This window comes from Columba livia, chromosome 10 (assembly GCF_036013475.1).
Source record: "Columba livia isolate bColLiv1 breed racing homer chromosome 10, bColLiv1.pat.W.v2, whole genome shotgun sequence".
Classification (NCBI taxonomy): domain Eukaryota; kingdom Metazoa; phylum Chordata; class Aves; order Columbiformes; family Columbidae; genus Columba; species Columba livia.
Window position 1 is genome coordinate 1,811,221 of NC_088611.1, and position 26,779 is coordinate 1,837,999.

General features: G+C 41.4%; 1 protein-coding gene across 19 annotated transcripts in view; it reads right to left on the reverse strand.

Annotated features, from left to right (window-relative positions):
• Positions 1–26,779, reverse strand: part of IQSEC1 (IQ motif and Sec7 domain ArfGEF 1) — a 322,136-nt gene that overhangs the window by 49,094 nt on the left and 246,263 nt on the right. For 17 of the 19 annotated variants that reach the window (XM_065074858.1, XM_065074856.1, XM_065074860.1 and 14 more), the window contains one exon: positions 2,899–3,181. In XM_065074858.1, the coding sequence (XP_064930930.1) occupies positions 2,899–3,181 (283 nt within the window). Of the gene's footprint in view, positions 1–2,898; positions 3,182–20,293; positions 20,591–26,779 lie in introns of those variants that run through there. The other 2 variants (XM_065074868.1, XM_065074870.1) reach the window with 2 other exon arrangements.

Sequence of the window (26,779 nt, forward strand, 5' to 3'; positions counted from 1 at the left end):
CCTTCCAAAACATGAAAAGCATTGCTTATTTAAAAAACAGTGAACAAGACGAATAACTAAGTTTGCTCCTCTCTGCCCCCAATATTTAATTTCTGATCAGTCTGTCCTGTATCCACATTATTCAAAAACACAAAACATCTATCACAAACCAGTATGTTTAGTACTAAATTAAACCCAACGTTTTTCTGACAGCATCTTTGTGTAAGTCCACACAGTCTTCATTATAGTGCAAGGATTCAAAAGTCATTTCTCCTTGCTTGCAAATCTAAGTCCCCTTTTTCATTGGACACCATGTTTAATTACTTAGATTACATGTACGTCTCCCCCTCATACTTTGGAGATCTCTCTGAGTAATTGCTAAGTTCAGATACCGATGTGTATCACTTTCTGTGGGAGGAAATAAATCAAAACCATTTTCTAGTCCATCATGCATTCATTCAGGAGCTGTTGACATTTTTGTTTCAGTGCTATTGCCAGGTCCAGCAGCTCCCATTCCCCTCCCACATTAAAGATTATGTCCTTTCTGTCTTTTTTTAATTGTGAACCTTTTTGTTTTTAATTCTACATGCAAAAAGTATTATGCACAGTTAATAAACTGAGGAGGCAAACTTCTCAGATGGGCTCAGATCCAGATCACTGCTCAGGAATTGTCCTTTCGACTGTATCTTGAAACAACTACGTAAGAGATTCTTTTGCTGGCCTAATCTCAAAACAAATGATGAATTGTCAATTTAGTTCTCCTCTCAAAATTAAGTGTCAAAGAAAACTAGCAGAGCTGATATGAAAATTTAAAACAAAACTTAATATTCTATAAAGTAAATTAGCTGGACTGGATTCATGCAAACAAGCTGTTGTCCTTCAGGTTTACACAGAAAATACCATCGCCATTGATTATCGTAACTTAGGGGTTTTTGGTGGGAATTTTAACTGAGTATTTTGGAATTTGCCAAGACTTGTGACTAACAATCCTAATAAATTTTAATGTATATTTAATGCACCTTTTTAATGCATATTTAATGCACATTGCCTGTAGGTAAAGCCTTGGACATTTTCCTAAATAGTTTTTAAGTACCTTCTGAGATTTCAATGAGAGCTTTTTGAGAGCAGTAAGCAACTTTTCAGTACCAAGCTTCCTTTATGTATCATTGTCACTTTTTATTGTGCAGGACTCCCTGAACAAAACAAAATAACATCTGCAGTCCTCATTCTCTATCAAACTGGCAAGGAATTAGGCTCTGTGGAATATCTGCAGTGCAGGAGATGGCTTTTGTGAGCCTTGCACTCTATATCAATCCCTTACAAGATATCTAGCAAAAATGACTGCCAAAGGTGGAAAGGGAAGTCGCATTTTAGATCTCACGAGGAGGTCCAATTTAACAGCAGAGCTGGCATGATCTAGATCAAGAATCGGGAGCTTGACAGGTAAAGGGGGAGTGTCAGGAGGATGGAGCCAGGCTCTTCTGGTGACAACCAGTGACAGGACAAGGGGCAATGGGTTCAAACTGGAACACAGGAGGTTCCACTGGAAGATGAGAAGAAACTTGTTCCTGGTGAGGGTGGCAGAGCCTGGCCCAGGCTGCCCAGGGAGGTTGTGGAGTCTCCTTCTGTGCAGACATTCCAACCCGCCTGGACACCTTCCTGTGTAACCTCATCTGGGTGTTCCTGCTCCATGGGGGGATTGCACTGGATGAGCTTTCCAGGGCCCTTCCAACCCCTGACATTCTGGGATTCTGTGGTAGGTCATCCGTCCAGTACAGAATTTGGTGAGCACACAGGCTAATCTAAACTCATACTTGCTCTCCCCAGATATTTATTTACTTGAACTTTATGTCAGAGCTCAAGCTCTGTTCTTCCAGGTCTCTCTGGAACAAAATTATATGATTCTCCAACCTGAATTTTCAGAACAATAAAGAGATGGAAAATGAGACTTTGCCCCTATAAATTTCACCGCCTATCAATGTGTGGTTCAAAATCAGGAGTACTCTGCTTCCTGTCTGTGGAATTTTGCCTGCTTCCTCTATCGCCATGTTAACATAAAAGTCAGAGTGACTATGCAATATACCACAATGATTCACAGTAAACAAAATATTCCGTGGCAAGAAAGATCTCTAACAAAAAACTACCAACCAACAAAACAACACACTGAAAAAAAACCCTAAAAACCAGTGATGGATTGGCTGCTGTCCATCTATCAGTGAAACCCAGAGCACCCTGCATATTTGCTTACCTTAATCTATTACAGCATCATTTAAAAAATGATAAATATGAACTCAGATGGCAATAAACATCTTTCAACTAGGACTACATTCAGAATAAAGCTGAAAAGGAATGGCTGAGGCTGGCTGTCTACAGAAGTGCCTTTTTAGGGACAAAGGTCTTGAACATCTATGTAGCTTACATCCAGTCCTCCGTAAAGCACATGGGAGTTCTGCCTAGGTGCGTAAAATCAATTAAGACCTTGAATTCACCACACAGGTATGAGAGAACATCAGTTGCAATATGATATTTCAGCAAAAATTTCATTTCTTTCAGCAACGAAGATATCCAGTTTTCAAAACTACTCATTTTCTTAGAACAATATTTTGCATTATTACATTCTAGTACTTGCCCCAAGCATGAAATCACAATTCCTAGGAGAACGAGTTTTACTTTTAACACTATTTAGACACCTTTTACACCTGTTTATGGGAAGAGGGAAAGGCATATGGGACACAGGGACGACACACACACACAAGAGTCAAAAACCTCAGAAATGTTGACGTATGTCTACTTTGAACTAAGGTGGTTGCAGGAAAAAGGGTCTTTTCAGCATCACAACTGAAGTGATGCTGGAAAATATTTTTCCCAGTTTACAGGCACGTTGCCATTCTCCTAGATTAGGTCACAAAGCTCAAATACCTGCTTATCTTGTAGGTCTGAAGAGAGTTCATAGCTCTCAGAAAGGGATCTTGACCTTTTAATAGCTTCTTCCTCTGCTTGTTTTCGCAGTATGGATGTCGAGTGCTGAAGTTTCGGCCTCCGAGACCTTTGTTGTCCAGGGGAGACGGAATACAGCCCGTAAGCAGAATGATCGTAGTGGTCTGGACTTATAGCTGAGCTGTGTGTTATAGGTCCTTGATGGTAGCTAGATGGGCTATCCAAAGATGTGCCAGTTTCACTGCTTGGAGCTTCCCCCTCAACACTAGGCAGAAGGAAAAGACAGGAAAATCCATAGGTGAGCACTGTATACCAAAATTCTCAGCAACAAATAGCATAGTTTTGCTTTGTATCATTTTACATAGACATCCAACTCATTGTGTTCAAATTCAGCTGCAGTTAGGATAGGGTAATGTGGCTTTCATGTCAACAAACACCACCATTTTCACTCTAATCTAAGCAAGTCTTTGTTTCTGTCACAGAGGTCACCTTCAGAGCATGAATCAAGCTGGAGAATGGAGGTTTCAAGCGTCATTTAACTTTCTAGAGTAATTACTAATAACATCCTGAGTAAGTCACTCAGCAACTTCTGTGTAAAACAAATGAAAACTTTTAATTTCTTGTAAGACTGCTCATTTCCAAGTTGTTCCAGTTCAAAATGGGAGATGCTTATTTGTGTCTTTCCTTGCTTTGACAAATAAAAGCAATACTTTCTTACTGTTATACTACAGTTTGACATAAAAGGATTACTTTCACGTTACTCAAAGGAGATTTGGGATTTAATGGATCTTGTGAGCTACTGTCTTTCCAGAAACTGAAGTTGGGAAAAAGTACCTACAGGAGAAATCTCATTTATGCCCGCTAGTGAAAGTTTGCTCCCACGGGATACTTTGTAGTAAAGCATCCCAAGGGATGGTGTTTCTAGCTAATGAAAGCTATAGTTTCAGGTAGGGAAAACACACTAGGAGCTACGTGGCAAATAAAACAATTCATTTTCACATGAATGCTGTTATTGGTAAGGAATAAAGAAACAAGCACTTTATGTACACAATAGGAAACATTTTAAACTGAGTCCTACTCAAGGTTTATCCTGGAGTACTGGTGACTAACAGTAATTCGTATTTGTTTTATATTTACAGTAGGGCATTCTTATATTGTAACGTTCACTCTTCCACAGTCTGCCTTTTTCATATGTTTCACGTAACTATTCACCATGTGCCCCGTCCTGCGTACACAGAGCATTAATAGAAAAACAAAATTTGACTTTTTTCTAATGCCTCAAAAGGCTTAGTAAACACACCACACGCATGAATATAAGCACTTGCAGCACTTCCCCTACCTCTTGTTTCAGGAACAGGTACATCCACACTCTAAAGGAGTAAAATTCCACGCTCCCCCCACACCCTGTATTTCTTATTTTGCTTTCCTTCGCATGTATATGAAGATAAAAAAGCAAAGCCTTCCCGTTGCCTCTCAGCAGTGAAATGCGTGAGCCTGGCTGCACACACAGAGCACACAGAGCGGTTTCTGCAGCAGCGCTCGCCGGCGCTCAGACCTTCAACACTGGCTACGTTGGAAAGCGAAGGAGAAAAAAGCCCTTTAGATTCCTCAAAACGTTTCTATAAATATGTAAAACTGAAAGCAAGTCCTCTTTCTTTGCCCATCAAAATATGACTCTACCCGAAAGGTATTTTCAAACATACTTTACCCAAGCTGGAAACATTTTCAGTGTGCACACATTACTTTTTCCAAAAGGAAGTTGACAGGAAACTAATCCCTTTCCCTCCATGATACAGCTGGCTTTCAACTTAAAAATCACTAATTATCCAGAGTTTTGCTAGTGACATTGAAACTATGTAACCACCCATCAAAAATAAACAAATTGTTCCCTCTAAAGTCACCATTAAAGAAATGAGTATGATACTGAACTGCTTCACATTCTCTCTTTAAATCCTAAACTACATTTCTCTGTTCTGCTGTGAGGCAACACTATTTCGTACCTCAGGTTCCTAATTACAAGCTTATTTGTAAGTAATTTTCATACAAGTACGGCAAATTTGTTTTTAACAGCAAGTCAGGAATTGTCACTGCTTCCCCTTTTTGCCTTCCTCACCCTTAAAATGTGAACTATTTAATAACCCTTCCACATTGATTATAATCTCATGTTGACATTTTAATAATAACTTCAATGGATCACTTCACCTTTTCACCAACAAAAAGGGTACTGCCCTCATCAGAAAAAAATGGAGAAGGTTCTGCCTAAGGCTCTGATTGAAGTCAGGGGTTTCTTCTTTGTTTTTAGTTTGTCTTCCAGACTTTTTCCAGACATAAATATGATCCTTGACTGACCGCACCGCTGGCTCTCACTTTGCTCATAGGCCCGTTCCCCGCCATCTCAGCTGACCTTTGAAGCGGGGCAGTAATTATCTCCTGGAGCAGACAGCCCTCTAAAGCAAACAAGCATGCACAGGCCAAACTGCGGATTTGAAGCTTTTCTCCCATTCAGCTCTTCCCTGTCCCTTGAACTAAGAGTAGCTGAAGCTTCATCTGAGTTATTTCATAAAAATGAAATACCACTGACAAAAGAAAAGCAACTTGCCTTCTATTTCTTACGACTTTATGTAAGTTTGGAAAAGAAAAATATTTCACCATGGTTAAGGATGACAAGATGTGTTGTTCCGCTATGGAGGAAGCACACAGAGCATTGTGGAACAGGAGTAGGGAACTGAGAATCATCCCACCCACGTCTGTTTTGAAAGACCATCTGCTAAAAAGGGCACCTTTGCTTCAAAACGGACTCGGAACACGAGCCAGCTCCTGCAAGGTTACACGGGCGGGTTTTATCTGTCCACTTAGAAAAATGCCAACGCACAAAAATGTCAGGGATTCTGCTCCAGGCTTGCAAGAAGAATTTGAATGAGCAGTTGGCCACCCCTCTAGCAATACTTCCCCTAGCCACCATGCACACGCTGCCCTTCTCAGAGGGGTGAGAAATTCGGTACATGAAGTATGCCACAAAAATGGACAGCACAACACCTGGCCCAGTCCCAGCTGCAATGAGAAATAACTTCTTAAGAAAGGTCTCCCATCTGAGGCATCTGCCATCTACTATACACGTCCAGTAGAATTACTGATAATTTTAGTTCTAAAAAACTCTAGTGGATGAATTTGGTTCATGCCCACAGCAATGTGCAATAGCATACTGCTAGGGAGACAGGCAATACGGTGAGTATTGCAACTGGGTAATATTAGGAGAATGCAAACCAGTTGAAATTAACCTTTCATTTTTAGAACTCCAATTGTTTTATCACACTCCTGTTTCAGCAGAAAATAGACATTCATTATCTGCCAAACCAGAAAAAGAGAAAGGTTATTTGCCAATATTTTACAAAGAAGCAGAGAATGGAGCAGCTGAAGAGTGAAAATGGAAATCAAATATTTTAAGATAATTGGTACTATTAATATGACTTTGCATGAACAAAACTTTACAACAGAGACATGGAAAAACTTTGTTTCTTTGTACCTCTAAATTACTTTTTTGCAAGAGCGGCTGGCACTGACTGTATCAGTATTTTATCAGAAATTGACACTGGAAGTTTCTTCCGGCATGAATCTCAACTCGTAAAGACTGCTAAAAAATACCCAAAACACCACTGCATCAAGGAACAATAGAGAAGATGAAAGGCTCTGAGCAAAATGGAAACAGACTCAGTACAGTATTTTTAACATATCTTGATGGATATGTAAAACTGTTGGTGAAAATGAAATTGATTTTACTTTTTCAATGAATATAAACCAGTATTAAATACCAAGCAGGGATGGATTCAGGCATTAGCTTTTCTTTCGTGTGTGTGTGGCTGTAGGCTTCCTGCAAGAGCTAAGCCACACACTCTGCAAACAACTTTAAATTAAAATACACGAGTTGAAGTGACGTACGTGCATGTGAGCAGGATCTGCTGGCTCCGTGGGCCGGCAGTGAGCTGCGGGTCAGCCCGTGGTGCAACTCATGCCGCACTTACCCGTGATGTGCCCTGTGCTACAACAGCGACGGAACCGAAGCAAAGGCTAAAACCAACGTGCAGGGAGCAGCTGCCAAAAGCTGCTTTTCTAACTCCTCTGCCTAGATGTCAAAGCTGAGTAACATGGTGCATGGTTGTATCTTTGGATTAAACCAGCACATGAGAGATGCATGCTGACAAAATGGGAAGCAGATATTTTTGCTAGCTAGCAAAAGGTCATGGTTTTACTGTTATTACCCAGTACTCAGGTGGTAAGTTCATTTCAAGAATTACCTAATAAGAAAACGCTCTGTCTCCTCCTTTCTTCTGCCTCATTACCATATGTGTGGTTAGCTGTGACCAAAACAAAACGTTTCCTTTCTGGGCATTTCAGCAGCAGAATCTCGGCAGGTCTTTTCTTCCCTGTGTCTCATTTTATACCTTCAGTTATTACTTCTGATTACAAAGGCTGTAATTAGCCACCAGTACTCTAAAATTACTATCATGTTTTAAGACAACATATTCAGGATGTTTAAATATCTACTGTTATTCTTTGATTTTTCATTTTTATATTCACACCTTCCTTTTCCTTTAAATTTTGCCGAGCTGTTATCTCAGCAAAATGACAAAGAAGCACAATAAAGACAAAATTTTGAAAAACGAGAAAACTTCAACATTTGAGCTTGAAATGGAAACTAGAAAGAGTCCTCAAGATCTACATTTCAGTAAGGAGCAAACTCTAAACTTTTCCATGAGTCTAGACTTACTCATTTCCACTGACAATAATGGCAAAACGATCAGAGAAGCTGCAGGTTTGAATCCATAGGCACAAGCATTTACCTCTTGGAGAGACTATACTATGAGAGATGATAACCGGGAAAGCGGAAACTCCCTTTTTACTGAGGCCCAGTACCTTATCTTTAAAACTACACTCATATAAAGAGGAGGTAAATAACAGTAACCATCAGATGCAAAGAATTATTCATTCCAGAAACCTCAGAGTTTACAAGCAGTGAAGTGTCCCAGTGCACTTGTAGGACTAAAATACAAAGCTAATGAGAACATATGCTTACAGAAATCATCCAAATGTTCAAACCAGTATGTTGCAGATTTAGTTTGGAACTCAAAGCAACGAAGAAATTCAACATACTTCTAAATAATATAAATGCCAAACCAAAACTGCATGCAACATTTTAAAATAGAACCAAAAGAGCCTCCCAGCAAAACAGAGTAAATACTTGAGAAATCATTTTACCAATGAACATTCTCTGAAATCACTAGTTATTTTCATCACTCATTTAGAATGGATGTTCAACAGTGTAATATAAAGACATTGAATTGAAAACAGGCCCTAACAACTGGATGGTACAGGCATGAGAACCAATCAGCATTATATTCATTCTGTAAAAAATTTGTTTTGGACATAAAGAGAAGTATGACAATATAAGAAGTTTGTGCTGCTACATCTTAAAGATTTTTCCATAGCATTTTAGATCCTTAAAAGTAAGAACACAAGTTCAAACGTACACAGAATATATTTCTTTTCTTCTAAAATGTGGAAAGAATGCACAAGTAATATGAATGCAGTAAGAAACACATGGCCAACTTACAATACTAGTCAGGATGAGATGATAAAACTGCTCAGCTTGGCCACTGTTCGTTAGGAAGCAGTTTTGAAAGCATGACTGTGGCACAGCATCACTTGCCAGAGACGGCAGTCAAAACTCCAGGTAGTCCGTATAACCTGAATTCAAATCAAACTTAATGAGGAATTTAAACAGCGAAGCACTTGCATGAGTAGTTCTTCATGAAATTCCTCAATCAAATCCATGCCCTCTCTAACTTGCTTGCTTTTTTCCCTGAATCCATGTAATTTATTCCCCTCTTCAGGAAAAATGCACATAAACCTGGTTCTCTTTAAGTCATATCTACTGTTAGAACAATTCAGCAAGCTTATTCCTTTGTTCCAGAAACTCTTCTATCCATAAGCATTAACATTATATCTCTGCCATATGATTTATGAGATGGATTTAAATGCAAACCAAAGAGTCAAGCTTTTTGTATTCAAACCTCACTTCATAAACATGATTCCCAGTAAAACTTCTGCCTCACTCAAAAATAAATACCCTAAACAGGCCCAAATGCTCAGGAAGGAAGAAGTGCTATGCATCTGGTTTATGCCAACTACCTCTTTATAAATTTGGAGGCTAAAAAAGTCAAACTCTGATCATAACTCCTAATTATAGATACCCACTTGAAGTGGATCCAAATTCTCTACCTAGCTCAAAGAATGCAGACCAGAAGTCGCCCATGGAACTAACTCTGGGTAACAGAGAAGCATGATGGCAGCTGCAAGAGCAGCTGGTATGGTCAGGCACTTCCAACGAGGCCTGAAAAAACCCCATTTAAATGGCAAAAATGTTTAGGTCAAATTTAGGCATTCCACAGAGGAACAAACCTCTACCAAAGTTCGTTTCTTGCATATAACTTTCTCTTTACAAGTGCAATGAAGTCCTAGTTTGAAAGTGAAATTTTAAATGACAATTACAAACATAATACTAACTAAAACTATGGCTCCCCATAGACAACTTAATCTGAACAGAAGCGTTCATTTGACACAAGGATACACCCCACTGCTTCAAAGCTGCCTTACATTTCAGTACCTGTGGTGCTTTCTCCTAGAAACCAGGAGGTGTATTTAATTAAACCTCTGATACATGCATTGTATTATCTCAAATCACTCTCCACAAAAAGTTCTTAATGTAACTCCTTAAAACGCAAAACTTGTCATGTGTAGTTCATACAAGCTAGTTTTTTAGCATTTTTCTTCCCCCATAACCACTGCAATATTCCCCAGTGGAGTGAGAGCATTTGAGCAGAAATACATTATTAGCACAGTTTGCAACAGATTAGAATCTAGTTCTTATTTGCCATGTCTGTTTTGTGCTGTCCAGTAAACAAAAGTCAATTATATTAAGAACTTATACAAATGCCCAGATTCAATAATGCAATAACATTAACGAACCAATCTACCTTCAAATATATCCTGCCAAAAGTTCAAAGCCATTATGACGGACAACAGTATTCACAGGCAGTGACAAAAGCTTTGATCCAGGAAAGAAATATTGACCAACTCGTTTTACTTACAATGCACTCTCAATACTGCTGTTTCGGTTAAAACCAACCGAAACCTTTGAATGTACATCAAAGTAATGTCCCAGGTAATTTATCTGACTGAATTTAAATGTCATCGCAAGAAAAATCCAGACAAAATTTGCATGTGTCTCAGAAGCAAACACTAACAAAGCAACCACTTCATGTTGTAACGTTCTATGTAATGAGACTGCCAATCGCACCAGCTGCAGTTCAAACCCCGGCTGACACCACTGACAGTACCACTATGTGCACTGCAAACCTTCGCCTGCTCTCGGGTCCAAGTTCCAGGTTCAACATTACAGAAAAACCCCAACATCTACTCACTTGGACACTACCAAGTTTTAATTCTCACTAAATGATGCCATAAAAGGCATTACCAAAATGTGTTTTGGTTTTGGTTTTGTTTTTTTTTAAAGGGCATTTTGACTCACGGTCTTATATGCCATGAATAGCGGTGGAGAGCAGGGGAATAAAGATGAGAGATTATTTTCTCCAGGCCAAAATGGAGTGTAGGAATCTATGCACTTTCTCTTCTGAAATGCAGATGCACAACAGTAAGATGAAAAGAGAGCCAAACAAAAACCTACCCAATGTCTCCATTTTAGGGAACGACCTTTATAAGAGATTTAAGAACTAAGAATATCCACTTGAGAAGAGCTTACCTGAGATAATCTTCAGCCTCCAAGGAGGAGAAGGAAGGTTAAACACCTCACAAATCACCTTTGTCTAACTCAAACAGCGCAGCATATTGGCCACCAGACACAAGTATTTACTACAGAAGGGACAAACAAACCAACCAACCAACCAACCCTCACCCAGAACCCATTTAATACCTTTTGAACCCTACCCACTAAAGGTAAAGCTGTGTTTTATTTTCATTATTTAACAGCTGAAAAGTAACGAAGGAAACTGACAGCATAACCAGAACCTGAGTACAGCTTACAAATGTTAGCTTCTATCTCAGGTAAAGACAGACGTCATTCTCTGCTAATCTGGGTTAATCATCACCCAGCACATGTTTATTCAGTAGTGACCATATTCTATACTTCAAACTTTAAAAAAATGGATAAAATACTATTAAAAGATGACTATGGTAATAATTTGAGGCTTGTGGAGGAAGAGTTCTCGAATCTACCAGCCTCATTTTTAGAGGGTTCTTTTATGGTCAGCTTCTCCTCTTGATGCATCAACATAAAACATACTAAGGTCAGAAAATGTCATGTATGCTTCAAAAGGATGCTTATCTTCTTACAGGGACTAAAGCTAAAAATTTTTCAGTGCAACTGTGGTATCTGAGCATTTAACAAAATCTCTGAAGGTCTACCTACCACTGCAGACTTTGTCCTGTTCCTCCTACGTAAACTCTTACACAATAGGATAAGCTCAGAAATCTACAGAGTTTCTCAATGCAGCTGTGGTAGAATTTGACCTCAACTACTTATTATTTATTCAGATATATCATCCAGCAACTGGAATCCTCTTATTTAGCATATCTACCCTATATACAGCATGAATTTAAGGCAGTAAGTCATGAACAAACCTTCTACCATTCATATCATTACATGACCTTTAAACAACGCTCCTTTTAAAGAGGAAGATTTAGTTTCTGCAGCTGAGAAAAAACTGATTTGCACACACAGCTGAAGCAGCATTTGATATAACGCAAAAATCCCTGGCATCCTGTAGCAGCCATCCTTGTATTTCACCTCTGTTGTGGCTTCAGCTGTTGTGTCCAGCCCACCGGAGGCAGCGGTGACACGGAACGGCACTGCTGAGGAAGCAGCTTGCTGGCAATTAGGTTCTGGAAGAGACTAAATATTAACACTAGATCACTAGATTCCTCTCCCCGTTCAGGCCTTCGTGGATAACACTCTTCTTTCCTCTCTTATATACTCTATAAACATGAATTATTTTAAAGATCCTTAACGAAATACTGCTTACTGAGTAAACAAAATGTTTCAGGCACTGAAATTTCATACCTAGAACAAAACTATGTTCTCATCTTAGATAAAATACACTGGATAAAGTCTATCATTTGACTCATTTTAAGGTTTTGCCCCTTTGCTATTCAAAATGATTATAAATCAGATGCAGTGTAGAGAGCCAGGAACAATTTCTGAGCAGGCCAGCCCTTCCCTTCAGGTGTGTCTGTGTGCCTGGGCAGAAGGACATTGAGAATCAGCATAAAGCAAAGAGCACGCTGGGGCTCCAGGCAGCAGAAATAACCACAAAGCATCTTTCTGTATTGGACACTGTATCGGGTGAAGTCACAGACCACAACACAACTGTATTGCTTTAGGTCGTATTTTAACTGAAGTTGCAAACAAACCTTATACAAAAAGACCTATTTAAAACAATTAAGGGATTGTATTTCAATTAGTTAATAATATATTGTGCTTTAAAACAATGTCACTGATAAACATGAGATACTTCGTTTTCTCACTTGGATTTAGGAAATAGTTGGCTAAAGTTTTCTCACTTTTAAGATCAGAAAGAAATGGATGGTTCAGCTTTCAGTGACTGACTTCTCTGTGAAGTTACAGCTAAACCTCATAAGGTTATAGAGCAACGTACTTCAAAAAAGATGGACTGTTAAAAGCCTGATCAGAGAAAGATATTCTACTAATCTAAATGAATCTAGAAGTACATATAATGTAATATAATAGTATGACTCAGTTTTAAACACCACACAAACCCTGCATTTTGACTGCCAGCTATGTTGTGCCAAGTCCAAAAAGACGTAAACCCAAAAGACAAAGAAACCCTACTAGTTTTCTCTGGGGGAGTACAATGTAATTTCGATACGCATAAATGCCAACGGGCATGGGAAACTCTCACCAGGTAGGAAAGAAAATAGATGAGAACACAGAATCCTTGTTCCTGCTTCCGGTGAAGCTCAGAACGTTGCTACCAAGTTAGTGAGGACGGGAACTGGCCTTGCACATTGTGCACGCACCCAGCGGTCTGTGTTGTAACCTACTGGAACAGAATCACTGCTAACCAGTGAGATTTTTATCCTCTGCAACACACCCAAGCTTTATATCAAAGTGTACAGAACATCATGTTTAAGGAAACAAAACTGTAAGAGATCTTTTGTTTGAGGTATGGAGTCTGGCGGAAAAGAAAATGTTTTAGATGTTACTTAGACTCAAGGCAATGCGTTTAAATACAGAAAATATTTGCAGAGACACTGAGAAAGGTATTGTGTGTCTTACTATGTGTAAATCTTCACTCTTAGGAAAACAAGACCTCAGAAGACTGCTTATGGCCTCTAAATCAGCTGAAGAGCTGACAGCTGCTTTTTCTGATCCACAAACTTCCTTCCTTTTACATTTCCTCTCTATTATGCTGACTGAGCCTGTACTTTATAGTTCTTTCTCTGTTAGTGAGGAATTAAATGTAGGCTTTCATTGGGACTTCTGACCCACCTCACTGATCACATTTAAAAAGTAACACAGGTTGCAATTCCTGTCTTGGAAACCTATAAACGCTACTTCAAAGCTTACTGTAAGCCAAGAACTTTCTCCTTACAAAGCTTATCTATTATCAAATTCTAAGATCTGCTTTACATTCTAAATAACTTTATTAGCTACTTCCAAGCAGTACCTAAAAATAGAGGACTTACTGCACATGCACAGAAGGAGAGTACTTGTTGGGCTGTACTGCAGCCTGTAGCAGCTCCATTTCGAGCACAACGCAGATGCCCCGTGCAGCTCTGAAACTCTTGCTCCCAGGAGCACGGACAATCTGCACTGACTTTTGCTGACACCGCTTGCTTAGCCGGGGGTTGCACGTAAGGCAGATCAACCACAAAAGAACAGCAGGTCTAAAATACACAACTCTGATCACTCTTAGAATTTACAGGCTCTTTACCACAACTTAGTTCATAGATCTTTCCACAATGGACGATGGTGGTTTAGGACAAAGGTAGAAGTCCAGTTCCTGAAAACAAGAGTCACCATTTTGTGAACTTAAAATGAAATATTGTGCAAAGACAGATTTTGAAAATGTCAACCAAAGACAGTCAGAAATAATCTTGTGTAACATGCTGGACTGTGGCAGCACAGGAAAACCTGAAATGCTTCTTTTCTTCTAGGCTAACCTAATAACAAAATCTTAATCGCCTTTTAATAACAAAAAAAAGAACCCAAGTTTGCACCAGGATGTCACCATTCGGGAGAATTTCCATTAAGGCTGGGCAAACCTTGTTCTCTCTCAATTTCACAAAGCATTAACTCTACTAGTATTAATAGGAAACTATTAGCTGTAGTCCCACTCTCCCAAAACTTGAAGCATTAGAATCAGCTCCTTCTTGAAACCATTTTCTAACAAATGTTCCGCACGTCACTGGTATCTTCTAAATAAGGTTCACAGAGTAAAATATAAGAAAATTATACGTAAACAACAATAACGAGCTGTCTTTCCTTCAAGAATCTAAGAACAGTTGAAAATACTATCTAACATTCAACACCCTGCAAAATGTCACTAACTTCAAAGCATGAGAGTCACCCCAGCCACCCCTAGAATGGAAATTCAACAGTTGTTTCACAGCACGTTGCAATAAAGCAGAACCACGTCAGAAAGAAAAATAAAGATAATTTTTATTCCCAACTGAAAATCCAGAGGGAAGTTAGATTGAGAGAAAAGCTGTTATTAAGCTAAAACATGACCAGAAAGTCAGGGGTTTATACAGGCCTGTTCTGTTCTATGTACTCTTAGAGCCCTAGGAAGGGCAGCTGGATCAGGAACACTGCTGTCCATCTCATCTGAATGACAAGTGAAAGCCTGTCTTTGGTATTCTCTTTAAAGGCAGGAGTGCTTCCAGCTAAATCTTCCATTCCTTCCCAAAGATCTATCCTGCGAGTTCTGTGCAAGTACTGACATGGCCTACCCCAACTTGACTCATGAAAACTGAAAGGATCAAACCCATAATCATTACAGCTGTAGGCTACACTAAACAAAATGCACTGAACTCAAGTTAGACACAGTCCAACGTGCAGCTGGATAAGCTACAAAGCCCATGGCCACCACTGTACTTAACTCTCCATGTGATCTGAGATGGAGTTTGGTCCATTCTACTACAAAGGTGGAGAGTGAAAAATTAAAGTCAAATTGTGAACTTTCCTGTAGTGCAGTTTTAGGACCGCCTGTAAACATACCCTGCAACAGAAAATCCATCAGGTTTGCATCCTTGCATATAGATGACCTCAAAAGTCATGCATATATCAACAAACAGAAGGAAGTTAGTTAGTTTGTTTAGTTAGTTAGTAAGGAAGTTAGTTAGTTTGTTTAGTCTAGAGAAGAGGAGGCTTAGAGGTGAGCTCATCACTCTCTATAACTACCTGAAGGGCAGTTCTAGCCAGGTGGGGATTGGGCTCTTCTCCCAGGCAGTCAGCAATAGGACAAGGGGCCATGGGCTTAAACTCTACCAGGGGAAATTTAGGCTGGATATTAGAAAGAAATTCTTTACAGAGAGAGTGATCAGGCATTGGAATGGCTGCCCAGGGAGGTAGTGGACTCGCCGTCCCTAGAGGTTTTTAAACTGAGATTGGACATGGCACTTAGTGCCATGATCTAGTAAACGGACTAGAGTTGGACCAAGGGTTGGACTCGATGATCTCTGAGGGCTTTTCCAACCCAGTCGATTCTGTGATTCTGTGATTCTGTGATTCCTTTTTCTCTGTTCTTACCAAAACATTTAAACTCATGGCACATCCATCCTTGTTAATCCGTCAAATTTTAAGGGTGACCGAATTTTTTTTTGATGAAACAACGCAAGTACGCCTCAAAACAAGCTCAGGGCTCGTTTTCTATTGCCCTGCCCTCTACATAGCCACTTACGTGAAAGGAAGCCAAATCATAACTGCTGCATTTTCTTTGTGCTTGCACAACATAAGGCAACCAGGAATTGGGTCCATTGTTTTTAAGCACAAGTTTAACTCAGATGACACTGAACAACTGAAAGAATCTGATTAACAGATATACTACATCAATTTTCAGTATTAAAGGCTATCAAAGCCACCATTCTAATTTGCTGCTTCTCCCACAGGGTCAAAATGGTTTGATTTTTTTATCATAGCTAAGCTTGGCTTTTTGACTTTATTTTTACTAAAGACATCTTTACAATAATTTATGAAAATGTTTCTAGCCTTTTGTCTATTGTGAGGAAGCAAAAGGAGATTTATCTAGCTAAATTTGCAGTCCCCTTTAACGTAATACTAGGGCTTTGTGCTACAGTGGATTAAAGCAGCATCTGTTCTTCTCTGGAAACCTGGAGTCAAATCACAGCAGTGCAATAAACTTGCCATCTCTGTCTGTACCCTAACTAGAATCATCCTTCCTCCAAATAAAATTCACATGAATTCCTGAAAAACACAAAAAGGGCTATAGCTATGTAACTAAAGTGTTTTTGTTTAATAAGTAGCTATTTTTGTATAACAAAGATGTATGAATTAGACAAAATCTGTACTTACGTGAGTTTTGACATAAAATGACAACATGCAGGATACTAAAAACGAACTTCCAAATCCAAGGCCTGATTTAGCTCTTACAACTACAGATTCTTGTTAGGCAACCAAAATAGAGAAGCAAACTAGAGAATACGAATTTGGATTGTGGCCCACACTCTGTACAAATATAAATGAAATCTAAACAAAACACGGTTAACAAAAACAACGCACCAACACACTTTCTCCCCAAACCCCAGATTCATCTCTTCGTAATTCCAGTTGTTCTGTTGCTCAGGCATCTATTTAATGTAACAAATAGAGCAACCAGGGTTCCATCCTGATTACAGTTTCTGAGGTCTCCTGCAGTTCTGTTATTAAATAAACATAAAAAGCAATAACTGATTGACAGCTCCTGTGATTAAAAGATGGCTGGCTCTGAAATTAACAATAAATTTGCCATTGATTCTGACAGAAAAAGAACTATGTAAATGCTGAAAGAGCAAGAAAATTGCATTTTAATGTCCTTCATAAATAACGGTAAATCCTTGCAATGAAGAGGCACAACAGATGCAAGAACCCAGCTTATCTACATCCATTTATCAGGATGCACAAAACAACAAAGTGGGGTTTTTTTCTCCTCAAATTGTGGTCCTTGACAGTTTTTTCAAATAGTATAACATTCAAAAATACAATAACTTAAACCACTCCTTGGCACCCGTCAGAATCAGGCAGAAACCAGAAGCCTCATGAGTTTACAACCAGGAGGGTGCATTCGTCTGGACCTTGAGATTCTATGAAGGCCTAGTGGATAATTTCCAGGCCATCTTTATGGCATTAATATTTCCAAAAGAAAGCTGCCCTGATAGCAGCCTAAATCCAGTTGGACTCACTGAGAATCCCAGAGCTGAGGCTATGAAGCTAAGGCAGTGCAGTGCTTTGGATTTCAATTGGAGCACCAGCCGGTGGACAGTTCTACCAGGAAGGCAGCATCTCACCTCTAGCAGTTTCCCAATGTTCTGCTAGAGACGCCTGAGGTCTGAGTATCAGAGGTGTCAAACACCAAGAAGGACAACAGAAATATGTGAGGAGATGTTAAATACCTACAGGTAGCACCTCCACAAGTGCTGGGTTTGCTTAGGATGATGCCCTGCACCCACCAACAGAAGGCTGGCTGCTTTTAGGCTGGCTTTTATCATTCCCAGCTACTTCTTATTGGTGTTCAGGGCAAATACGGTTTGCAAGCATAATTAGAATAATCATGTAAGTGTGCTTATCAGCTACATAATTATATCTTGCTCTTCACCATGTTTGATCCCTGAATTGCTATCCTCACACCTCAGAAAACATGAGCACTATAAAGGTAAACTGTTGTTTCAAAGCAGTTCCACCTTAAGTCCCAACCCCTGACCTCTAGGACCCTCCAAGGCATGAAACAATCCCAGCTTCCAAGTGATGGAAGAGTATTCTCATGAAGACTAACTAACTTCCTATAGCAATATGAAATAGAAACACAGTTCTCTTCAGAGAATTTTCATTTTGCAAATATGAAATGGTCATGGGGCAAGAAAAATGATGTAAGGCCATGGGGATGCCTGTATTAAGAAATCCCTTCCCAGTTCTCATGAGGAACACCCTGCCGGCTGCCAGCAAAGGTACCTTCTCCTTGCCCAGCAGGAACTTGCTGTGTCAACTCCTAGCAACCTTCCAACACACTTTTGTAACAAGAACGACAGATCAGAGTTACTGTTCAACTTGGTATTTGGACTTTTCAGCTGAAAAACGGAATCCTTTGAGTTTCCTTACCTGAAAGTTGCGAATTATCCAGTGAAACTGAATTCCAAATTGTTTATTAACTGCACTAGGATTCCCAGAGGGCTTCTAAAGGAGCAGAGAAACAACTAAATGCTGTTGATACACTGAGTGCTGTAATTTTCAATAGTTAGCTCCAGCTCCTGGACTACAGTATTTTGATGACAATGAATTACTTCAGATTAGTAGAAATGGGAAAAAACAATGGATGATAGCTGACTTCACACGTGAAGCCCCAGCACTGAGCAACTATTTAACTAAGAAAAAAAAACAGCTGACTACGATATAACAGTACTCTCAATATCTGGAATTTCAGGTACTAGAAGAGGACATCACAACAACAAATCTGGTACAAAAGTAGAAGCAAAATGGGAAATGAGTCATTTTATTCAGCACAGCTTAAGTTCTCCTGATGCACTAGACAGATGTAATGAATTCTGTGTTTATATGAAAGGTATCTGCCACAAGAATAGACATGGTTAAATACAACCATCCAAACTAAGCACTCAGCAATTCCTCTTTTAACACATCAGGCAGAATAATCAAGTTTAGCTGAAAGGAAGTGCACAGCAATGTGCAAATGGAGGAAAAAGGTCTGAAACAATGACTGAATGGCAGAATGTAATTGTATGAATACAGGCAAATCTGGCACTACAGTAACATTTATGAATTATGTTTTTTAACAAGCCATGCAAAGGCTTGGTCTCTTATGCAAACATTAGCTACTCCACACACACGAAAGGTACAAGCTCAACTTCAGTATTTTCCTTAAGGGTAAAAATGGGCTTAAGAATCATTAAATGTGTCACTAAACTGTACTACAAAACATTTTTCTTCATCAAAAAACATTTTTCCTTTCTTTTCCAGAAAAGACACTGGTGCATTCATATGCAGTCACACTGAATCCAGTCACTTCCTCCTTTTCTATTTTTCCACACATGCACACACCCAATTTCAGATGCTGCCTATCTTTATTTAAATCGAATATTTCTTTAACAGTCAATCCACTCAGAATTTCATCCAATTATTTGGTGGAATAAACTTTCACGATGCATCGGAGATAATTTTCTTTTGCAAGTGCACTTGCCAGGCTAACTACTTTAGTCTGTCGTAATCCACACACGACATTGCACAAGAAAAACTAGTTTCTACATCGAGTTTTCAAGTGGCTCATATAACAGAGCAGTGTGGTTTTGTAATTTTGACATGTTATGTCGCTAGTTAACAACATCACAACAATAGGGGCTGTACATATTAATACGGTAAATCCCATTTTCTGTTTTTCTTGCATGAGTTATTCAGTATTCCCACCTTAAAGGGCTCTGAACTAAACTTTGTTTCTCGTGATTTTTGGCTGAGCACGCACAGGCTGGTTCACCCTGAGCGGTGTCACTGGGCTCCAGGCACCTCCCCGGGGCCCCGCGGGCTGATGGGGACACGGCACAGCCTGTGCCCGGGCTCTGGAGCTGAACCGGCCGCCGGTGTGACACCCGGCATGTTGTGATCCCCTCACCAAACCCCACGCACAGCAGCGTTTCCACGCCCGTGCCCACGCACAGACCTCAGTGGGAACGCGGACACCGAGATCACAACCCAACAGCACCCTTCTCAAAGAGCTTCTGGCGGGTTTATGCTTTGTCTGGCACCCACCAGCAACAACATATGCACGAGTCCACTTCGATACCACATTTGAGCGGTTTGTTTTCCCAGTCCGAGACAGGCGGCTCTGTGAGTCCCGCACGGCGCGATGGCCACAGAGCCGCGGGTGGCCCCGCTACCCCCCGCCACAAAGCGGGGACCCCGCGGCACAGCCGGGCCCTGTCGCACCCGGGAGCGGCCGCTCCGCCCGGCTTCCCCCCGCCACAGCTCCCCGGCGCGGCCGAGCAGCCACGGAGCGGAGCCCTTTGTGTGACAGGACGGGGCGCGCACTCCCGCGGGCCCCCCGAGCCCCCGGGCAGCTCTTACCAGCTGTCAAGCTCCAACTCCAACAGCGACTGGGTCCTCTCGGAGCTGCAGTGCAGGCACCACATGGCTGTGCCGAAGTCGCGGGCGGGGAGCTCGGCGCTGCCACCATAGCCGCCCCTGGGCCGCCCCGCCCCCGCGCCCGCTCCCCTCAGCGACGCGGGCGGTGGAGGGGGGAACACGGGAGCGCGCCCACGCGCCCGCGCGGAGGGCGGTTTCCCGGGGAACGCGGCGCGCGCCGCTCTCCTCAGGGCGGCCGCCCCACGGAAAAGCGCGGGAGCTGCGTCCTCACAGCGCCTGTCAAGGGAGGGGACGGACCCCCCAGCTCCTGCACACGCACGGGCGGAGCCACTTCTGGAGAGCAAGAATTCCTCGCTAGAATTAAAAACAAAAACCGACACAAACAAACAACCACCACCAAAACACCCCCAAAGCAACCAAACAAAAAAACAACAAACAACACGCACATTACCAACTGAATTTCATCATCACAGTATCTGACACATGAATAACGATCCTTCCTAGTTTTTTGTTGTTTTGTTTTGTGTTTGGGGGAGGGGGTGTTTTGTTGTTCTTATTTTAATGTTTTTTTTGGGTTGGTTTTGTTTTGTTGTTGTTTCCTTTTGTTTCATTTCTCCTAGCAGATTAACCACGGCGGTGATCAAAGTCCTGAAAGAAATCAAGTCTAAACAGAGTTAATTGTCACTTCGTAATTCATGAAATAAAACCATCTCATCTCCTAGAACACCGTCAAAGGCGCTTTAATTTATATATACGCCTCTTAGGTAGAAACCACGCAGCTGCAAATGAGAACACTGACATTCTGTAATTTTCTCAGACACAATAACATTTTACACGCACGTTTAACAAAGGTGCTTATGGCTCTGGATGCTCTCCCAGCCTTCCTCCCCCAGGCCCAGAGAAGAGAAGGGTTTGCAGCACGTTTGAAGGTTAATCCGAGCGCTGAAGAACTGAGGACCCTGCAGGTCCAGAGCTTGTCAGGACATTCCTGGGGACAATACAGCCGAGTCCTGTCACAGATCAGAATCACAAACAACTTTGAAGAATACTTGCCAAGTCCTAGTTCCACTGGTAGACTATTTCTACGGCGATTTTAGCTTGACGGGACGCAAGAACAGCTGAAACTGCACTGTAAAACCAGCAGATAAATCGTGCTGCCTATAGCTACAAAGAAATTAGTGTTTCAAAAATCAGTGAGGCCCATATGATTAATATCCTGTAATAAGGCAAGAAAGCGAGACGAGTTTTAACTTTGGGGTTTCCTGTTTCATGGAACTGTCAAAACAACTTGCTTTCCAAATGAAGTTTCCCTTCATCACAAAAAGCATCGTGTCTATGTCAGCCGGGCAAACCATCTAACCACAGACACTCCTTGTCTTCATCTACATGCCAGGCTGCTGGAGAAGGGGGAGCTAATTAAGGAAACGAACCAGTCTTGGAGCGGTGGGGCTGCCACCAAGGGCTTCATTCATAATCATTTGCACACTATTTAGTGCAATTTTGTGTAGGGACAGAGCAATTTGCACTATAGTTTTCGGGAATGGAAATGTTCCAGCACAAAAAAGCAGCACTGGCTGATCTCTGTGGTTTGAGGAAACTCAGAAGTTTAGTCAGGAACTACAAATGCTGCTCAAACAAGAGATCGAGGTACAAGAAAGAGCAGAATGAAAGGCCCAGCTGTGCCCTTGCGCTGTATATACAACATACCTCTTATTTACAATACACACACTGAGAGCTGATCACATTTCTGGACGATAAAAAGAATCAAAGCAAAACTTTACTTAAACCCAGCTGAACGTTTGGATGGAGTGTGTGTTTTGCATAGTTTCCTAAGGAAGCATTAGGCACGGATTCCAATAAGTCTGGGTTTAACCAGCTTTCAGTGAAACTCAAATATGTTAAGGAAGGACACACCTACACCAACTGTTTTGATAGTAACGTCACTGCAAGCCCATAACCAGAGACTATTTCCACTGCAATGCCGCCTCTCAACAGCTATCCAGACAGTCTCTTCCCTACAGAAATTCTGGGATAACAACAATCCCACATTTTTCTGGTCCTGACTCAATGTGCTCCCGTGTCAAGCGTCATCTCCACAGGCAAACAGAGACGAATCCAGAGCAGACACAAGCAGCCCATAAAAGTCAACCGCTGCTTTGGAAACCCGTTTCCATTTAGAAAGCAAGCGCAGACAGTTGTACCGTGGGCTGTGACGGAGGACGTGGACTGGAAAGGGTGGCCAAGAAGCTCTGACCTCAGAAGCAGTCACAGAATTTTCTGAAGAATGTGCTTATCTGAACCCACTTCAAACAGAATCTTCCTTCTACAGGTCCGAACACACTAGATAAGCAAACAGCCAAGCAATGCTAACACATCCCATGTCAAATACAATGTAGATAATTGCTACAGCTTCCCCCCTTCAATGTCAAGCATCTAAAATTCTCAATTTTGTTTCGACCATTCCGCTACAAAGTTTTTCTTAAATCACTTCATGTTTTAGTAAGTCTTTAAAACATAAAGTAGAAATTAAATGCCAAAGTCATCTACATATTTAAGATCTCACATGTATTCCAACAGGGGGAATTGTGGTTTCCGAGTCAAGGCAGCCAGATGCGATTATTTTAGGAGGGATATTTTGTTTACATTTCAGCATTCCAAAGCCACCTTCGTTGAACCATAATCCATACTGTGTAATCCCATCTCCCTCAGGTAGCGGCCACTATAATCCATACTGCACAGTCCATGCTCACTCAGGTAACTGGGGCTGATTTTTCACAGCTATCTAGACTTGACTTTTTAGGACAATGTTTTTGGTGGCACACAGCTCTGTTCTTTCACTGTCCTGACTGCACAGGTGCAGTGCTGATGCTCTACACACAGAGGTGACGTTTCAGGCCTCAGAAGACAGTGGCAGCAGCAGCTCTTCTAACAACACAGAGCCAAGCAGGGCTTCTATACCACACCATTTATCTGCACCTTGTACAGAAAGCTTTGGTAGAACCAACAGGAGATATGTATGTGCTTTGTTGTTCTCCCACCGCTATTTTGACAGCTAGCTGGCATTAGAGCTGCCGCCAACATACTGCAGGAATATGCCGTGCAGGGTAAGGAGACAGTAAAGTGACTTTTCATGTCTTAGTATTCGTTGGAACGCAACTAAGAGCACAACACAAAGTCATCATTGCTCCAGCAAAAAAAAACCAAAAAACAAACAAATCAACTTGACCTATGAAAAAAATACGGAACCAGGAAATCTCTGTGCAAGAGGAAGTCACGAAAGATTTCAAACTATGGACTTGCGGAGGTGAATAAGTGCGCAGCCCCGGGAGGAGCTCCCTGCCCCACTCGCTCGGTACCGCTGCTGGTTGCAGGCGCTGTGGCCATGAGTGCTGCTGACAAACTTACAAAGGCAGCTCCAGTTTTGTTACCACTATCCTGTTTCACAGTATCTCATTAGTCAGTGTTGCACTTGGACTGTTCAATCTGCCTTGCTGAAGCTAACCGTGTTTTATTTCTAATACAGGAATATAATTAAACTTAGATTAAGCACAACACTGAAATTTTGGTTTATCCAGTAATTTACATAAATCACTGTTATTTAATGTGTTAATAGCTAAGACAAAGTTTATAAACCCCCAGAGTGCAAACTCAATTTGTAATTATGAGCACACAGCAATTTGTATAACATGCCATCTAAATCTACAGTAATTATGACCCTGCTTAAGGGTAATTCCCAACTTAATCACATTTAATACACCATTATTTCCAAGATCTAAAAGGCTGAAACGGGCATTTATCTTGCATTTTGCTTGAATAAAGGCAAAGGGTTACCCAGAAAAAAACGGAAGAAACTACTAGGGAGTAGCTTTCTTCCTGCAGAGTATAAATACAACCATGTAGCATTGTAAAATAAAACACATACATGGGTCAAAATACATGTTATTCCTCTTCACAGTGCGCTTTGGGGGGATATTAATCCAATTCATTCATTGAAAAAAATACGCTAACCCATATGGATGCTGCACTGCCTTCCTCCCTTCCTTCCCCCGCAAAATTGATTTCTTATCTTCTCTCATATATATTTCTTAATTTCCTATGGCTGCGTACTAGTTCACTTATTATTTTAATACCAATATACAAAAATCGGCATTAAAACAACAGCTACAAGTTCAGTTCACTTTGTAAACTGAACTTATAAAGCTTTTAAACAAACACATCTGGGAAAAGACTTTATGTTGTCGGTTGCTATGGAGTGGGCAAAACAATGAACCTTTGTAGGCATTTTGCTCTTCTAAGAACAGATCCAAAGCCTATTTAAGGCAAAGGAAATCTCCACTGACTTCAAGGTTTGCAGACTCAAAATTCTACTTTTCAGCTACCTATCTCAAACCTTACAAAACATAAAACAGCATTATCGCTATGTAAAGGGTGGATACATCGAAGTACAAAGAGTAGAAACCAAAGCAGAGGAAAATTAGAATAGCTTTTCACAGTCACCTTGCAGATCAGTGGGAGCACTAAAAATGAAACAGATCTACATGTTTTGCTTCGTTGTCCCCTCTCATAAAACAAGATACTTTGCTCCACAGAGGCAGAAAAGGGTCTGAGTGCTGCAGCAAACTCTCTGCCTGGCCCTGGCTAGGAGATTTGGAGAAGGAGCTCAATTTTGGAACAAAAAAAGGCAATTCTGGAATGATAGCAATGTTTCAAAATGCTCAGATACTCTGTTTTATCCAGTGTGGAAGCATGTGAACTAGACAACCCTGTAAATTATAGCAAGTCGTAAAACACATATCCAAGATCTCAGCAATGAGAACAGCGAGGCGCAAAGAGGATTAGATCACAGTCAAATCATTAGACCAAAGCCAGGATTCCCGACTCGAAATTCTCTGCTGTCAATACTCTGACCTGGTTTTGTCCCTTGAAGTCAGTAGCGGATCCTGCCAACCCTCCCTCGTGCAGGCAGCTGTTGTCACCTATGTTATTAGATGCACCACAGCACTGACTATTTGCATCCACAGGAACAACATAAGAAATAATAAAAGAGTTTTTATTTAGTGCAGTGTTTAGGTCTTTCTCTCAGAGAACTCTGGAACACTGGTCACGCTGCTTCTCACCTAATATTTGCATCCTCTGGTTCCGCCTCTGCTCCCCCACAGTTTTGGTTTTCTACAAATTTTGTCAGTCACTAGATAACTACATTTCATTCTAATACTATCAAGATATTTAAACTTTCTCTTGTCAGACCCACAGGCACATGGAACAATTATTTTTTGTGCAAATATCACACAACCTCCCTTTCAAGACAAACTTAGCAAGGGGCTTTCCTTTCAGCTGTGCTCAATGCTGCCGCGACTCACCTCAGCAGGAACTCCACCTGAGAAGCAGAAGCTGCGATCAGAAATCTGTGGACAGAAGGACAGCGCTTGGAAATCCCCCAAAGAAAGCACAGAGGCTGATAAGGAGCCAGAGAGCCCCTCTAGAAAGAAGTTAATCTGTACGCCAAGTATGCTACTCTATTATTACCAGAGATTGTACATCGAAACCCAGTAAAAGGGAAAAGGAAATCTTTAATCTGCATTCTCGGGGCAATAAAGGCAGGACTCTGTACCGTGAATGCAAGGTGACTGCAATTACAAGTTTGTTGATACTGTTATACACGTCTCCTAAGAGCAAAGCCACAAGAGCGGCTCCTTCACTTTCCTCGCTGGCATGTGCTGTTCCCTGAAGAACACGGAGCTCCCGCAGCTCAGGACTCTCCTCAGTGCTTCCAACACACGGCACCGGTGCCAGGACCTCGCTGGCTGCACATTCAGTGCTGCTGCTGAGCAAGGGTGGTGGGCACCAAGTCCACCTGGCTCAGGACTGGGGAACTCAGGATCACAGGATCCCAGAATGTCAGGGGTTGAAGGGCCCTGGAAAGCTCATCCAGTGCAATCCCCCCATGGAGCAGGAACACCCAGATGAGGTTACACAGGAAGGTGTCCAGGCGGGTTGGAATGTCTGCACAGAAGGAGACTCCACAACCTCCCTGGGCAGCCTGGGCCAGGCTCTGCCACCCTCACCGGGAACAAGTTTCTTCTCATCTTTCAGTGGAACCTCCTGTGTTCCAGTTTGCACCCATTGCCCCTTGTCCTGTCACTGGTTGTCACCAGAAGAGCCTGGCTCCATCCTCCTGACACTCCCCCTTTCCATATTGATCCCCATGAATGAGTCCCCCTTCAGTCTCCTCTTGTCCAGCTCCAGAGCCCCAGCTCCCACAGCCTTTCCTCACACGGGAGATGCTCCACTCCATCATCTTTGTTGCTTGGGATGTAAGGAACGTATCCTGGTGCTCTGAACCGGCAGAGCTCACAGAGAGAAAGCTGGGGCTACGAGCTCACCCTTCCAGGCTGTTACTTAGTCACAATAAAGGGCTGAAAAAGTAAAGTAATTCTCAGTCACTAGAGCAATGGAACAGATTTGTGG